The sequence below is a fragment of the Stigmatopora argus genome, chromosome 8 (assembly GCF_051989625.1).
Source record: "Stigmatopora argus isolate UIUO_Sarg chromosome 8, RoL_Sarg_1.0, whole genome shotgun sequence".
Classification (NCBI taxonomy): domain Eukaryota; kingdom Metazoa; phylum Chordata; class Actinopteri; order Syngnathiformes; family Syngnathidae; genus Stigmatopora; species Stigmatopora argus.
Genome location: NC_135394.1, coordinates 3,012,727 through 3,030,001, shown reverse-complemented (window position 1 = coordinate 3,030,001; position 17,275 = coordinate 3,012,727). Strand labels below are relative to the sequence as shown.

General features: G+C 38.1%; 1 protein-coding gene and 9 non-coding genes across 12 annotated transcripts in view; 9 read left to right on the top strand and 1 right to left on the bottom strand.

The window, feature by feature from the left end:
* Positions 1–17,275, bottom strand: part of ddah1 (dimethylarginine dimethylaminohydrolase 1) — an 82,265-nt gene that overhangs the window by 1,067 nt on the left and 63,923 nt on the right. For all 3 annotated transcript variants that reach the window (XM_077607934.1, XM_077607936.1, XM_077607935.1), the window contains exons 4-5: positions 9,812–9,931; positions 3,705–3,848 (exon numbers count right to left, since the gene is read on the bottom strand). In XM_077607934.1, the coding sequence (XP_077464060.1) occupies positions 3,705–3,848; positions 9,812–9,931 (264 nt within the window). The remainder of the gene's footprint in view (positions 1–3,704; positions 3,849–9,811; positions 9,932–17,275) is intronic.
* On the top strand, positions 13,318–13,388 carry trnag-ccc (transfer RNA glycine (anticodon CCC)). The gene has a single exon. It is a non-coding gene; the product is annotated as a tRNA-Gly (tRNA).
* On the top strand, positions 13,679–13,749 carry trnag-gcc (transfer RNA glycine (anticodon GCC)). Its single transcript has one exon. It is a non-coding gene; the product is annotated as a tRNA-Gly (tRNA).
* Positions 14,042–14,112, top strand: trnav-gac (transfer RNA valine (anticodon GAC)). The gene has a single exon. It is a non-coding gene; the product is annotated as a tRNA-Val (tRNA).
* On the top strand, positions 15,121–15,191 carry trnag-ccc (transfer RNA glycine (anticodon CCC)). The gene has a single exon. It is a non-coding gene; the product is annotated as a tRNA-Gly (tRNA).
* Positions 15,474–15,544, top strand: trnag-gcc (transfer RNA glycine (anticodon GCC)). The gene has a single exon. It is a non-coding gene; the product is annotated as a tRNA-Gly (tRNA).
* Positions 15,835–15,905, top strand: trnag-gcc (transfer RNA glycine (anticodon GCC)). The gene has a single exon. It is a non-coding gene; the product is annotated as a tRNA-Gly (tRNA).
* trnag-ccc (transfer RNA glycine (anticodon CCC)) lies at positions 16,188–16,258 on the top strand. Its single transcript has one exon. It is a non-coding gene; the product is annotated as a tRNA-Gly (tRNA).
* trnag-gcc (transfer RNA glycine (anticodon GCC)) lies at positions 16,541–16,611 on the top strand. Its single transcript has one exon. It is a non-coding gene; the product is annotated as a tRNA-Gly (tRNA).
* Positions 16,982–17,052, top strand: trnag-ccc (transfer RNA glycine (anticodon CCC)). The gene has a single exon. It is a non-coding gene; the product is annotated as a tRNA-Gly (tRNA).

Below are 17,275 nucleotides of genomic sequence, written 5' to 3'. Positions count from 1 at the left end.
TGACTAATTGCTGTTGTCTTTATAAGGTTACATGAATTTAGTAGCTATTGTAAGTTAAATGAACAAAAATCGAGATGCAAACAGATGGATTATTTACATTAGTATTGAGGGGTTTTGTTCTGCAGCAAGGCAGTCCGACAAGCGAGTGGTTAGCGCATCGGCCGCACAGTTCTGAGATCAAGGGTTTAATCCCAGGTTCGAACATTTTGGTGTGGAGTTTCCATGGGGTTGCGTGACTTTTCTCCGGGTACTCTGGTTTACTCCCACATCCCCAAATCATGTCTGCAGCTATAGTACTGCATTGCACTTTACTGGGTTGCATTCACAATATTTGGCCTTTCTCATGGAGTTAAATCTCATCTCATCTCATTTTCTGAACCGCTTTAGGGTCGCGGGGGGTGCTGGAGCCAATCCCAGCTGCCACAGGCAGGGGACACCCTGAATCGGTGGCCAGCCAATCGCAGGGCACAAGAAGACGGACAATCATTTGCACTCACATTTATACCTAGGGGCAATTTAGAGTGTCCAATCAGCCTACCATGCATGTTTTTGGAATGTGGGAGGAAACCAGAGTACCCGGAGGAAACCCACGCAGAACATGCAAACTCCACACAGGTGGACGTGACCTGGATTTGAACCCAGGGCGACACGCTAACTACCCGTGCCTTTTACAACTCCTCACAGTTAGCATGTACAATATTGCTTTTGTTGTTTTGTGTTTCTCTTTGTATTGGCAACATATTTATTGTACTCTACTATAACTCAGAATGTGAGTCAGGCTAGATGTCATGATATCCATATTCTGCAAGAAACTCATTGTTAGCAAGCCACCCCAGTCCTTCCCAATTGAGAAGTATGCTTAAATCAAAGACCCAGTCTGTGTAGTTTCTCCTTCAAATCAAAGTCTGGTCTCAATTATCTGAGAACTATTAAACAAGTAAGCTGTGCTCCAATCAAACTGTCATGTCTGAATGGCAAAAGCTGTACCGTCTGATTCAGAAAATATGTAAATTACATCAAAATAAAAAAGCTACTGAGGCAAGTAGGTCTCAAGTCACTGCTAATTCTTAGATGACTGCCAGCTCTAGTGTAATAATCACAGGAATGGGTTTGTGGAAACACAAATAAAAAGATGAATACAAAGAATAGCTCAGTACTCACAACACAATTCAGGCCAAACTGCAGATTTATTGTGTCCTACTTGGTGAACCAATGTATAATAATCATAAAAAAGAAAAAAAAACTGTAATGGTGGGAGAAAAAAACACACCACTAAACAATATTAGCTGTATGCACTCTGTCAGACGGTCCAACAAAACATTTTGGCTAAGAAAATGTGCCTTTGGAGAGAGAGAGAGCCTTTTTGACTTCTTTAGCGAGGTGAGTAGAAAGGGCATCTACTACATTTGCAACTAACTGGGATTTTTCTGTATTATGGGAAAAACCCAGTTTCTTGAGGTGTGTACCAGTTTCCCAAGAAGGAATGTTGATAACAAAATTGTTAAATGGGCAAAGTGTGGACCTGAAAAGGCCATGGGCATTGAAACCCAAAGGTTATGTGGCAGTTCTTTCCCATTAGGCTGCTTCTGTTACAATAGGATACTACTTATATTTCAACATTTCAAAGACATTTGTAGTCAAACTTTCAAGAAATCAATATCCAAAACTCTTTTTCCCTAGGGGACTGCCAAACTCGGTTGTTGTTTCCAAAGAAAGACTTTAGTAGAACGTTCCTCTTAAATTGAAGTAGATCTGAACTAGACTGAAGACTATATTTCACGTTTGTGTGCTGTTTTTCTCAATTTTCAAAGCATACACGCTAAAGATGTCTACCAGTGTTCACCAGTTTGCTTCCTCTCCCACCCCTTCAACTCTGCCTTCATCCTCATGACCCCTGCCTTAATAAACCTACAGCTTTTGCATCTTTATGAGAAAACTGGAACGATATTTTGTAGAGTGATAGGATTCCAGAAGAAATATGAATGCACTAGAATTTTATAGTATTTGATTGAAGCAATTTTAGCGCAACGCCATGAAAAGATATTCAGTAGCATAAAAACCCCTGGTATTTTATTATGTGTATCCACCACTATTAATATTTTTCCACTTTTTGCACTATGCATCCAAGCCAATTTCTTGTGGGTTTGAACGATTTAAAACTGGATCATGGTACAAAAATTCATTTCATGCATTGCCAAATGTTCTGTCAAGGCTCTACCAAAGCTGAAGGAATGCGACAGAAAAATAGATTTTATGGTCATGATGAATCCTGCCAGTTTATCTTCTGGGAGAAAATCTGACTCTTTGCCACAGGTCTCAATCCAAATATGCACATTTTTCGGAATTCTTCCTTCTAAAAATAGCTGGCAGGTTTGGGATTTTAACCACTGCATACATATTGAGGTTGAAGCAGTGGTGCCTTCAGGGCCTTCAAGGCCTTCTCTGCTGACCTAAGAAATATCTGAATCACAGACTGATCTTAATTATATTTTGTCCATGAATACTTATTAAATAATTCCAAATTGTCTGTTAGCTTCCTTTCATTGCTTTCCCCCCTGGTTGCACTGCTTCCAGATGTGTGTTTTCATATTGAAGCATCTAACCAATCACATTTCAGCCATTATTTGTTGCCAGGGTCAGATATCTGCCTCAAGGCCTTCACAATCAATTCTGCAGGCTCTGCTGCATTACACAAGTGTCGATAAGACTGTTGCTTTAACCAATCAGATTTTGAGTTGGCAACACCACAATGCCTTCTCGCAGGCGTAGGGATACGTCATTGCCCTCTCGCAAGCATAGGGATATGTCATCGCTTTCACTACTATGATTGGCTAGTGATAGAGTGGACTAGCCAGAGCTAGCAAACTGTATCTGGTTAACAGTTAAAACGGATTTTGGGTGAGTAAAATATGGCTATATTCCTAAATAATATTTCAACGGTATGAAATTCCCGGGGAAAGTCCGGGCCCGTTTCTGATATCTGAAAAGCTCCAGTGTTTGTATTTAATCAATAAATGCTGCTAGGAAGTGGATTTTACCCCATTTAAGTGCAATTTCTGCCGGTTCACCATGGACGTCCATCGCTGTCTTTTCCCGGGAAAATCACCCCCCTGGCCCGGTTGTAATGTCTGAAAAGCTCCAGTATTTGTATTTAATCATCAAATGCTGCTAGCGCACTGTGTGAAAATGTATGTTTGCTCAGCTGCCACTCCCAATTCCACCCCATTGGAAAATGTCTGTGCAATTCTTATTCATTTAAAATCCTTAATAAATAATTTTCTAATCTTTTTTCTCTTTTTGCATGCATGCTTACATTTCCATAAATATTTCACACATAATTAGTATACTTTCATCATTTTTGAAGGGTTCATGGGGTAGTATTAAAGATAATGGAACAAATTATGCTAATTCAATGTAAAATACAATTTACGAAACCTCTTCCGGAACGAATTGATTTCATAAATAGAGGTAACACTGTACCTACATTTTTCAGACATAAACGCGACACCTGACTCTCATCTGCAAGTGACCATGTTTCAAGAGATCTTTATGATACACAAATGTGCTATATGGAAATGTTTAACATTAACGTAAAGACAAATGGTATTCTATTGATGACTCAAATCCCTTTATAGGATGATTTCAATCCAAGAGGATTTAACACTTTCTTAAAACCTTCTTGCGTTAGTGAGAAAAAATATTACCTTCACACTTTCTGGATACTCCTCTTTTGTGCCATGCAGGAGGACATGTCCTTTGTTGGGCAGATTCATGTAGATACAGTTGGCAGCAAGGTCATCAGGCACCGTCAGTTTGTCATAATGATGATCACTCATTTGTTGCATGATCTACAAACACAGGACATTGAAATGACCAAAAAGAAATTAGACCCTACAAGATGAGAGTCCACAGGAGTTACCGGAATATACAGACACATTAAGAAAAAATAAAAGCCACAACAATAAGCTACATTGCTCTGCAAAAGCACTTTGAGGCCTGTGGGGAAAAAGGAACAGTATTAATGTAGAACACAGGAGTGGACCTTTTCCAGCAGAAGTCATATGTATTTAAAAGGTGGGGTGGCAGGACTGGGATGCCCACCATGCTGCCAAGAAGGGGTGAGGTTGGTAAGGATTTTATGGACAAAGCAAGTCTTTTCATTTTTATAAGCAGAACAAAGGGTGGGTGCGTGACACAAGATAAAGAGCGAACCTAAGCTCATTTACCTAGATTAAAAAGAAATACAGTTTTTAAGATTATATCTAACTAGTATTCTGATGTTCTAAAAAATAAATAATTAATGTTTGGTTTCGCACACGTGCGTGAGTAAAGGGCTTGTGTTTTACAAATGCAAAGGGTTGCATTTATATATATATATATATATATATATATATATATATATATATATATATATATATATATATATATATATATATATATATATATATATATAAGCAGAGGAGAATGAAATACTGTTAAATATTGAAGAAAAAATACATATAATTTGAGTTTAAGGATAAACATAGCAGTTTTGGTCAAGATAAATGTGCAGGAAATGAAAATAAGTTTATGCAATATCCTGCCTGAGTTGCGCTAAAAACTTAAGAATGTGTGTGTGTGTGTGTGGATGTGTGTGAGCAGACAGATCCCCAGGTCACTAGGGGGTTAGGGGTGGTTAGCCGTGCTAAATGAAAACAATCTTCATGTGCGTGACCGGGAAAACTGCCTCTTACACACAGAGGGATTAGGAGTGGCAGATGGGAGGTGAAATGTTGACGTCACCAAAAATCACAGTTCACATTGCATCACACGCTTTGACATCTACTTTTTGATGTAAAAAAGTACATAATGTTACAGATTTGGTCAGCGAGAAAAACATCAACCAATACTACACTTGTTAGACTTGAGCTAATCTGAGAAAAAATATTTCTCGCTGTGGACCGCGGATTAACTTTTTTATTATGTATATTATGTTGTCTCTAAATGTTACCTGTTTCCATTTCTGTTGCGGTTTCTAGTTGTGTACATTTATTTTGGACGGTACTCGGACGTTTCGTCGAAAGACGTTTGGTCCCCGGACGTTTGGTTGACCGGACGTTTGGTCGACCGGACGTTTGGTCGACCGGACGTTTGGTAGAACGGACGTTTGGTAGAACGGACGTTTGGTAGAACGGACGTTTGGTCGCCGGGTTGTTACTGTTGAAACCAGCTCTCAAAATTATAATCATGAGAGAGAGAGTGAGTTTAATATCTAAATATCTAATGTCAAAATATCAACAGTAAACTCTCTGTCATAATTTGACAGCGAGCGAACCCGGCGACCAAACGTCCGTTCTACCAAACATCTGTTCTACCAAACGTCCGTTCGACCAAACTTCCGGTCGACCAAACGTCCGGTCGACCAAACGTCCGGGGACCAAACGTCCGGGGACCAAACGTCCGGGGACCAAACGTCCGGGGACCAAACGTCTTTCGACGAAACGTCCGGTCACGATTTTGGTAATGTGCAATTGTAAATTTATTCAGTTGTTCAGTAAATGAAAGCACAGCAAACGGATATTGTACAATTAAAAGTACTTTAGTGCCAAAGTCAAAGAATTGAACAAGGGCTTTACATAGAAAATGGATATTGGGATACTGTAGAATTGCTTTAATGAGATAAAGTGAAATTTGGGAACCACTTTTGTCTATAGCTGCTACTTTCTACTACTACAGCAGGGAATCTCAATTAAAGTAGTTTCATGTCACTACTACATACTATATGTTTTTTTTAATGTATTATATTTGTCTTGCTCTATCAGGAAAGCTTTAGTATTAACAACTCATGAGGTCATATCACATTTGGTTTCAAGGCACAAAAACTCAGTTTAAGACCTTCACTGCTGCACTGTGCTTAATAGACATTATAAATATATTACGAGGAACCCCAAACAGCATAAAGTGGTGACCTCATAAATGTGATTGGGCTGAGTAAGAAGTGGCTGGTGCTAAGGTTAAGTGAGAGGGTATGCAACTTCGTATGGTATTTAGGGGGAATGACTTCATGGGACAAGCTCGGTGGTGAAAGAGACTGACTGATGATGAAATCCATCTGGTCAATGAGCGTTCTCATTCTTGGCAAACCTAACCACACAAGTTTATACAAATATTTACATGAGTTTGGAATTTTGCTGTAAAACAACAGCACATGAGGTCATGCACTTAACCTTACAGATCATTTAGAGGTCATGAGGAATAATAAGACAAGAAGAATTAACAAGACACCTATGTTAAAACATGTGGCTTACCTCGGTTCCAAAAAAAGACAGCTTCATTACCAAATCTATGAAAAGAAGATTCCAATTCATTTAAAGGGATTCTTTGGTGGAACTCAACCTTTGACTGGGTCAAAGAAAAGAGTGTTGCTAACAAGCTGGGCACTTTGAAATAATAAAAACTATAACTATATTTACAAATACGGTTTCAAAATCGGAAAAAAGGTCTCCTTGTTACGATAGCTTGTTAGGGCGTGGTTTAGATGTCTCCAAAGTCTACAGAATTAATTTACCAATGAGTGTGAGGCTTTGTGAATGTGAGGAAATGCAACAACCAACTGACTACTCGGCCGCCAGGCTGCTAACTCAAATATTCAACTCTTAATTGTTCTCAGCCTGTGCATGCTTTAAACTTAAAACCACACTTAATTGATTAAAGAATTATGAATATATATATATATATATATATATATATATATATATATATATTCATAATTATATAATTATGTTATAATATAATATATATATATATTCATAATTCTTTAATCAATTAAGTGTGGTTTTAGGTTTAAAGCATGCACAGGCTGAGAACAATTAATCAAACCACACTTAATTGATTAAATAATTATGAATATATATATATATATATTCATAATTCTTTAATCAATTAAGTGTGGTTTGAAGTTTAAAGCATGCACAGGCTGAGAACAATTAAGAGTTGAATATTGTTGGAGTAATCATTATTATAAATGTGTTTGAAGTTTTATTAAGGAGATCATGTGCAAATTTATAATATAGGGGGGAATGTTGGAGTAATCATTATTATAAATGTGTTTGCAATGCTTATTTAGGAATATAAAGCCTTATAATATACATGCTTACTATATTAATCAATATATTTGCTTATTAGGAATAGTAATGCTCATCCTAAATGTGTAACTATATTAAACAATATATATATATGTGTTGATCGCTTTTATGTTAGAGTTAGAATTAATATGTGCTTTCAACGAAGACAAACGCTTACTCCAAGGTCACTCTCCAGGACAGCTGGCTCCAGCTAGAGATACAAGTTCGCAATGACTTAACAATACACTGAGTCCTTGCTCCGAGGACTGATTACTGGAAGATACGCCTCAACCCTTTCCCCAGATACAAGTTCGCAAAGAAGATCTGTGAAGGACGCTTAAATTGTTGTTGATTCAGCGGATGGCTATCAATTAACCTCCGGGATTACTCGCATATTGTTTTAAATTGTGACGCTAGGTTTGACGCTAGGTTTGCTTGATATGGAATTGTTTTGTTTCTTGCTTACGCAATTGGATCGAAACGATAATTGTAATTGTTTTGATTTGAGGCCTTAAATGGGCAGGACATAATGCCGCTCAAGAGAATAATCTTGACCGGACGAGCGGGTGGATGTATTCTCTTCTTGCAAGAATTAAATGGTGATGTGACTACAGATGCCTTTTTTATTGAAAGCTGAATTTGGAAATACCTAAGGATAAACCTAACAAATATATATATATATATATATATATATATATATATATATATATATATATATATATGTATATATATATATATATATATATATATAGTGGTACCTCGACATACGAGCATTTCGAGATACGAGTTAAATTTAGAGCAAATAATTATCTCTAGATACGAGACAAATTTCGAGATACGAGAAAGCCAGGTGGCCAAGACATGAGAGGCTGTCTTTTTTGCCGCATCTCTTTCGTGTATAACAGATATCTACGAGCACTGGGCGGAGCATTGTATTTTTTTCAGTGTTTTTTTCCGGCACTCAGCGCGAAATTCGGAGCGATCGCTAATACGAGGAGTATATATCACTTCTCGTTGGCTGCTCATAAGAACATCAGGGACACTGGCTCTCTCCCCACAACTCCCTCGTGTAATGTCTCTGGTCGCAACTCCCTCTTTGTAATGTCTCTGTTGCATTTTTCAGTGTTTTTTTCCCCCCTTAGCCTGTTAGCTCCCGTTGGTGGAGCGGTCGCTAATACAAGACTACTTCTTGTTGGCAAGTGGGTCGTGCGTTATCCTATTGTGAGGACATTTGTGTGCATCATTTTCGGAATATTTTGAAGGGAATACAAAAGCAAACAGCCCATCGATAGAGAAAGTAAGGGTGGAGGCAGGGCAAACAGAGCCAACCCGGCCGGGAGAAAGGTATAAAAATGTAAAACAAAATTAGAATCAAGTTTAGTGTAAGGTTAGATTAAACTTTTTTTGAGTGTGTCTGCATCGTAATCCAAGTTCATTTAAATTTGTTTATGTTATGAAACAAGCATGTTGCCGTGCCCGGATTTTAAATTTATTTTGTACTTGTCAACAAACCACTGATACATGGGCTACATTTGAGTTTTTTGAAGGCCCCTAAAGCATTTTTAATTACTTTTTTCAAAGCATTAGTTCTGAAATTGTGGTATAGGTATCACAAGTCATATGAAGACTACCATTAGTGTTACATAAGAAAATGACCAATCTACACATCACAATTTGTTTGTAACATTTCATTGTATTGAAAAACCAATATTATATACTATTCTTATTAAAGATAATATACTTTTTTGATTAACACATAAATGCCATATATTATAGCCATTATCATTGTACAGGTGGTTGGAAAGCTAAATATTTGTTGCGGGTGCCTTAGATGTATGAATTCTGAGAAATATTTAAGTTTACATTCAGCAGATTTTTGATTACTCAAACCCTTTTCCAGTAGAGGGAGAGCTCACACAAGGAGGAAAAAGTGATTGAAACACGATCAAGGTGAAATTGATCATGCCAAACTTGTGGGGCCAAAATCCCTAGATTTTAATGTTCTGTGTGTAAGGTATGATACACCACATTCTTTGAAGTTTTAATTACCTCTAAGAGAGTAGCTATTTTAACATAATACCCATTACAAACTTTGTAACACGTAACAAATGTTTCTGAAAGAATTTGATGAACGAAAAAAGAAGTGAAAGGTAACGGAATCTGCTCCAACTACAATTTATCAAACTACGTAAACCACTACTCTACCATGCTCGGAATTAGCCAAGACATATTAGTTCCCCCCCTGCAGTTGTTCATCCATCTGAAGAGGAAACAAGATAACGCAGTTTATGTCAGCACGAAAAATTGCCCTTCCTCTGACTTCATCTGTGTTATTGTTTGTCATTTCTGTAGTGGAGCTTGATCAAGGAGTGTCTTTTCGGTTCTGTCATCAAGCTGTTTATGTGAATACTTGTTCAGGGATCAGCAGTAATGAGGATGTAAAAAGAAGTAAGCCTGCATTTAGGAATGCGTAGCATAAGCATATTGAGAATGGCCAGTCTGTCAGGTAGAAAAGAAGCACATACAAACAAGGTGGAGTCAAGTGGCTATCAAGGAATTAAAAAGAAGAAAACATCTGCTGTGCCAGTTGAAGAATAATACATTGCCAAGACAATGATTCAACTGTTCCCATAATGACATTTGGCAAAATCATTACCTTAAGATGACGTTATTTCCATAAACACATTACGCACACACAAATTCCATACTTTGAGGGCTTTCTGAGCAGGTTCACTGGAGCCAATGACAATGAGGCCCGGTCCCCCCATGCTGCAGAAGCTCTTCAGGTGGAGCCCTTGTGAAACAGGCACAGTAGATACAGCATAATCCTGCAAGACAACATTAAAAGAATAATTGGCGATCGTAAAATGATTTTTCTTTAAAAGCCCCCATTTACATAGCTGAAAATATAATTTTAAACATAGCATAGAGCGCGGCCCGGCGGCTGAGTGGTTAGCGTGTCGGCCTCACAGTGGGTTCAAATCCAGGTCATGTCCATTTGTGTGGAGTTTGCATGTTCTCGCTGTGTGGGTTTCCTCCGGGTGCTCCGGTTTCCTCCCACATTCCAAGAACATGCATGGTAGGCTGGTTGGGCACTCTGAATTGCCCCTAGGTATGAGTGTGAGCGTCAATGGTTGTTTGTCTCCTTGTACCCTGTGATTGGCTGGCCACCAATTCAGGGTGTCCCCTGCCTGTGGCAACTGGGATTGGCTTGATTCCCTGTTTCTTCTACAAATGCAAAATGATGAAGACGTGCTCGGTAAAATATATCACAGCCTGCTTCCTTGCTTCATATAGTTGCAAGAATGTAATTTTTAAATTTTAGAGTAAGTTTGACCAGTTCTCGCAATAGGTTCCGTTTATTAACTATCAAATTTAACTTTTTGATGGAGTTCAGTTTTTGAACGATAAGGAAGTTTAGCTTTGACTGTCAATCTTCTTACTGTATTGTGTACTTTTTCACATTATAACCTTTTGAAGGCATTGGTAGTTCAGTGGTAGAATTCTTGCTTGCCATGCGAGAGGCCTGGGTCTGATTCCCAGCCAGTGCACTACGTATGCCCTTTAGCTGCTTGATTCCGTTTCTTCAACAAATGCAAAATGATGAAGACATGCTCCGAAAAACATGTCACAGCCTGCTTCCTTGCTACATATAGTTCATACCTGTCAACCTCTGCCGATAACTGCCCTTATAAATAATTATGATTCCCCTTAGAAACCCCCCAAAAACCTTACAAACACTGTACGACTCGTACGATGTTTGTAAGGTTTTTGGGGGGTTTGTAAGGGGAATCATAATCATTTATAAGGGCAGTTATCGGCAGAGGTTGACAGGTATGATAGTTGCAAGAATGTAATTTTTCAATTTTAAAGTACGTTTGACCAGTTCTCACAATAGGTTCCGTTAATTAACTATCAAATTTAACTTTTTATTGAAGTTCAGTTTTTTAACGATAAGGAAGTTTAGCTTTGACTCTCAATCTTCTTAGCATATTGTGTACTATTTCACATCATTGACCTTCACATTCAAATTTGTTAACAGGCATTGGTAGTTCAGTGGTAGAATTCTCACTTGCCATGCAAGGGGCCTGGGTCCAATTCCCAGCAAGTGCACTGTATATATGCATTTGCCGATTGGTTACCAGTCTATTCTAGAAGTGCTAAATGGCGAAGACATGCTGTGAAAATTTTCTCTCAGCCTGCTTCATTGCTTCATATAGTTGCAATGACGTCATCTTTGAATTTAATCGGAAGTTTGACCAGTTCTCGCAATAGTTTACGCTTATTAACTATCAAATTTAACTTTTTGATGAAGTTGAGTTTTTGAACGATAAGGAAGTTTAGCTTTGACTGTCAATCTTCTTACTATATTGTGTACTTTTTCACAACACAGCGCCTCCGAAGGCATTGGTAGTTCAGTGGTAGACTTCTCACTTGCCATGCGAGAGGCCTGGGTCCGATTCCCAGCCAGTGCACTGTGTATACGCATTAGCCGATTGGTTACCAGGCTATTATAGAGATGGTAAATGGTGAAGCACATGCTGTGAAAATTTTCTCTCAGCCTGCTTCATTACTTCATATAGTTGCAATGACGTCATCTTTGCATTTTTTCGGAAGTTTGATCAGTTCTCGCAATAGTTTCCGTATATTAACTATCCATTTTAACTTTTTGATGAAGTTCAGTTTTTGAACGATAAGAAAGTCTAGCTTTGACTGTCAATCTTCTTACTATATTGTGTACTTTTTCACAACACACCTTTTCCGAAGGCATTGGTAGTTCATTGGTAGAATTCTCCCTTGCCATGCGAGGGGCCTGTGTCCGATCCCCAGCCAGTGCACTGTGTATATGCATTACCCGATTGGTTATCTGTCTATTATAGAGATGTGAAACAATGAACAGGCTGTGAAAAATTTCCCAAACCCTGCTTCATTGCTTCATATAGTTGCAATGACGTCATCTTTGCATTTTTTTCGGAAGTTTGATCAGTTCTCGCAATAGTTTCCGTTTATTAACTATCAATTTTAACTTTTTGATGAAGTTCAGTTTTTGAACGATAAGAAAGTCTAGATTTGACTGTCAATATTCTTACTATATTGTGTACTTTTTCACAACACAGCTTTTCCAAAGGCATTGGTGGTTCAGTGGTAGCATTCTCACTTGCCATGTGAGAGGCCTCGGTCCGATTCTCAGCCAGTGCACTGTGTATATGCATTACCCAACTGATTATCTGTCTATTTTAGTGATGCGAAACGATGAAGACATGATGTGAAAACTTTCTCGAACCCTGCTTTATTGCTTCATATAGTTGCAATGATGTCATCTTTGCATTTTTTTCGGAAGTTTGATCAGTTCTCGCAATAGTTTCCGTTTATTAACTATCAAATTTAACTTTTTGATGAAGTTCAGTTTTTGAACGATAAGAAAGTCTAGCTTTGACTGTCAATCTTCTTACTATAATGTGTACATTTTCACAACACTGCCTTTCCAAAGGCATTGGTAGTTCAGTGGTAGAATTCTTGCTTGCCATGCGAGAGGCCTGGGTCCGATTCCCAGCCAGTGCACTGTGTATATGCATTACCCGATTGGTCATCTGTCTATTCTAGAGATGCGAAACTATGAAGACATGATGTGAAAAATTTCTCGAACCCTGTTTTATTGCTTCATATAGTTGCAATGACGTCATCTTTGCATTTTTGGAAGTTTGATCAGTTCTCGCAATAGTTTCCGTTTATTAACTATCAAATGTAACTTTTTGATGAAGTTCAGATTTTGAACGATAAGAAAGTCTAGCTTTGACTGTCAATCTTCTTACTATATTGTGTACTTTTTCACAACACATGTTTTCCAAAGGCATTGGTAGTTCAGTGGTAAAATTCTCGCTTGCCATGCGAGAGGCCTGGGTCCGATTCCCAGCCAGTGCACTGTGTATATGCAATACCCAATTGATTATCTGTCTATCTTAGAGATACGAAACGATGAAGACATGATGTGAAAACTTTCTCGAACCCTGCTTTATTGCTTCATATAGTTGCAATGATGTCATCTTTGCATTTTTTTCGGAAGTTTGATCAGTTCTCGCAATAGTTTCCGTTTATTAACTATCAAATTTAACTTTTTGATGAAGTTCAGTTTTTGAACGATAAGTAAGTCTAGCTATGACTGTCAATCTTCTTACAATAATGTGTACTTTTTCACAACACTGCCTTTCCAAAGGCATTGGTAGTTCAGTGGTAGAATTTTCGCTTCCCATGCGAGAGGCCTGGGTCCGATTCCCAGCCAGTGCACTGTGTATATGCATTACCTGATTGGTTATCTGTCTATTTTAGAGATGCGAAACTATGAAGAAATGATGTGAAAAATTTCTCGAACCCTGTTTTATTGCTTCATATAGTTGCAATGACGTTATCTTTGCATTTTTCGGAAGTTTGATCAGTTCTCGCAATAGTTTCCGTTTATTAACTATCAAATGTAACTTTTTGATGAAGTTCAGATTTTGAACGATAAGAAAGTCTAGCTTTGACTGTCAATCTTCTTACTATATTGTGTACTTTTTCACAACACAGGTTTTCCAAAGGCATTGGTAGTTCAGTGGTAGAATTCTCGCTTGCCATGCGAGAGGCCTGGGTCCGATTCCCAGCCAGTGCACTGTGTATATGCAATACCCAATTGATTATCTTTCTATTTTAGAGATGCAAAACGATGAAGACATGATGTGAAAACTTTCTCGAACCCTGCTTTATTGCTTCATATAGTTGCAATGATGTCATCTTTGCATTTTTTTCGGAAGTTTGATCAGTTCTCGCAATAGTTTCCGTTTATTAACTATCAAATTTAACTTTTTGATGAAGTTCAGTTTTTGAACGATAAGAAAGTCTAGCTTTGACTGTCAATCTTCTTACAATAATGTGTACTTTTTCACAACACTGCCTTTCCAAAGGCATTGGTAGTTCAGTGGTAGAATTCTCGCTTGACATGCGAGAGGCCTGGGTCCGATTCCCAGCCAGTGCACTGTGTATATGCATTACTCGATTGGTTACCTGTCTATTTTAGAGATGCGAAACGATGAAGACATGATGTGAAAAAAATCTCGAACCCTGCTTTATTGCTTCATATAGTTGCAATGACGTCATCTTTGCATTTTTTTCGGAAGTTTGATCAGTTCTCGCAATAGTTTCCGTTTATTAACTATCAATTTTAAATTTTTGATGAAGTTCAGTTTTTGAACGATAAGAAAGTCTAGCTTTGACTGTCAATATTCTTACTATATTGTGTACTTTTTCACACCACAGCTTTTCCAAAGGCATTGGTAGTTCAGTGGTAGAATTCTCGCTTGCCATGTGAGAGGCCTGGGTCCGATTCCCAGCCAGTGCACTGTGTATATGCATTACCCGATTGGTTGTCTGTCTATTTTAGAAATGTGAAATGATGAAGACATGCTGTGAAACATTTCTCAAACCCTGCTTCATATAGTTGCAATGACGTCGTCTTTGCATTTTTCGGAAGTTTGATCAGTTCTCGCAATAGTTTCCGTTTATTAACTATCAAATGTAACTTTTTGATGAAGTTCAGATTTTGAACGATAAGAAAGTTTAGCTTTGACTGTCAATCTTCTTACTATATTGTGTACTTTTTCACAACACATGTTTTCCAAAGGCATTGGTAGTTCAGTGGTAAAATTCTCGCTTGCCATGCGAGAGGCCTGGGTCCGATTCCCAGCCAGTGCACTGTGTATATGCAATACCCAATTGATTATCTGTCTATCTTAGAGATGCGAAACGATGAAGACATGATGTGAAAACTTTCTCGAACCCTGCTTTATTGCTTCATATAGTTGCAATGATGTCATCTTTGCATTTTTTTCGGAAGTTTGATCAGTTCTCGCAATAGTTTCCGTTTATTAACTATCAAATTTAACTTTTTGATGAAGTTCAGTTTTTGAACGATAAGTAAGTCTAGCTATGACTGTCAATCTTCTTACAATAATGTGTACTTTTTCACAACACTGCCTTTCCAAAGGCATTGGTAGTTCAGTGGTAGAATTCTCGCTTCCCATGCGAGAGGCCTGGGTCCGATTCCCAGCCAGTGCACTGTGTATATGCATTACCCGATTGGTTGTCTGTCTATTTTAGAAATGTGAAATGATGAAGACATGCTGTGAAACATTTCTCAAACCCTGCTTCATATAGTTGCAATGACGTCCTCTTTGCATTTTTCGGAAGTTTGATCAGTTCTCGCAATAGTTTCCGTTTATTAACTATCAAATTTAACTCTTTGATGAAGTTCAGTTTTTGAACGATAAGAAAGTCTAGCTTTGACTGTCAATCTTCTTACTATAATGTGTACATTTTCACAACACTGCCTTTCCAAAGGCATTGGTAGTTCAGTGGTAGAATTCTCGCTTGCCATGCGAGAGGCCTGGGTCCGATTCCCAGCCAGTGCACTGTGTATATGCATTACCCGATTGGTTATCTGTCTATTTTAGAGATGTGAAACTATGAAGACATGATGTGAAAAAATTCTCGAACCCTCTTTTATTGCTTCATATAGTTGCAATGACGTCATCTTTGCATTTTTCGGAAGTTTGATCAGTTCTCGCAATAGTTTCCGTTTATTAACTATCAAATGTAACTTTTTGATGAAGTTCAGTTTTTGAACGATAAGAAAGTCTAGCTTTGACTGTCAATCTTCTTACTATAATGTGTACATTTTCACAACACTGCCTTTCCAAAGGCATTGGTAGTTCAGTGGTAGAATTCTCGCTTGCCATGCAAGAGGCCTGGGTTCGATTCCCAGCCAGTGCACTGTGTATATGCATTACCCAATTGGTTATCTGTCTACTTTAGAGATGCGAAACGATGAAGACATGCTGTGAAACATTTCTCAGACCCTGCTTCATATAGTTGCAATGATGTGATCTTTGCATTTTTCGGAAGTATGATCAGTTCTCGTAATAGTTTCCGTTTATTAACTATCAAATTTAACTTTTTGATGAAGTTCAGTTTTTGAACGATAAGAAAGTCTCGCTTTGACTGTCAATCTTCTTACTATAATGTGTACTTTTTCACAACAGTGCCTTTCCAAAGGCATTGGTAGTTCAGTGGTAGAATTCTCGCTTCCCATGCGAGAGGCCTGGGTCCGATTCCCAGCCAGTGCACTGTGTATATGCATTACCTGATTGGTTGTCTGTCTATTTTAGAAATGTGAAATGATGAAGACATGCTGTGAAACATTTCTCAAACCCTGCTTCATATAGTTGCAATGACGTCCTCTTTGCATTTTTCGGAAGTTTGATCAGTTCTCGCAATAGTTTCCGTTTATTAACTATCAAATTTAACTCTTTGATGAAGTTCAGTTTTTGAACGATAAGAAAGTCTAGCTTTGACTGTCAATCTTCTTACAATAATGTGTACTTTTTCACAACACTGCCTTTCCAAAGGCATTGGTAGTTCAGTGGTAGAATTCTCGCTTGCCATGCAAGAGGCCTGGGTTCGATTCCCAGCCAGTGCACTGTGTATATGCATTACCCAATTGGTTATCTGTCTACTTTAGAGATGCGAAACGATGAAGACATGATGTGAAAAAATTCTCGAACCCTGCTTTATTGCTTCATATAGTTGCAATGACGTCATCTGTGCATTTTTTCCGGAAGTTTGATCAGTTCTCGCAATAGTTTCTCAAACCCTGCTTCATATAGTTGCTATGACGTTCTCTTTGCATTTTTCGGAAGTATGATCAGTTCTCGTAATAGTTTCCGTTTATTAACTATCAAATTTAACTTTTTGATGAAGTTCAGTTTTTGAACGATAAGAAAGTCTCGCTTTGACTGTCAATCTTCTTACTATAATGTGTACTTTTTCACAACAGTGCCTTTCCAAAGGCATTGGTAGTTCAGTGGTAGAATTCTCGCTTCCCATGCGAGAGGCCTGGGTCCGATTCCCAGCCAGTGCACTGTGTATATGCATTACCCGATTGGTTGTCTGTCTATTTTAGAAATGTGAAATGATGAAGACATGCTGTGAAACATTTCTCAAACCCTGCTTCATATAGTTGCAATGACGTCCTCTTTGCATTTTTCGGAAGTTTGATCAGTTCTCGCAATAGTTTCCGTTTATTAACTATCAAATTTAACTCTTTGATGAAGTTCAGTTTTTGAACGATAAGAAAGTCTAGC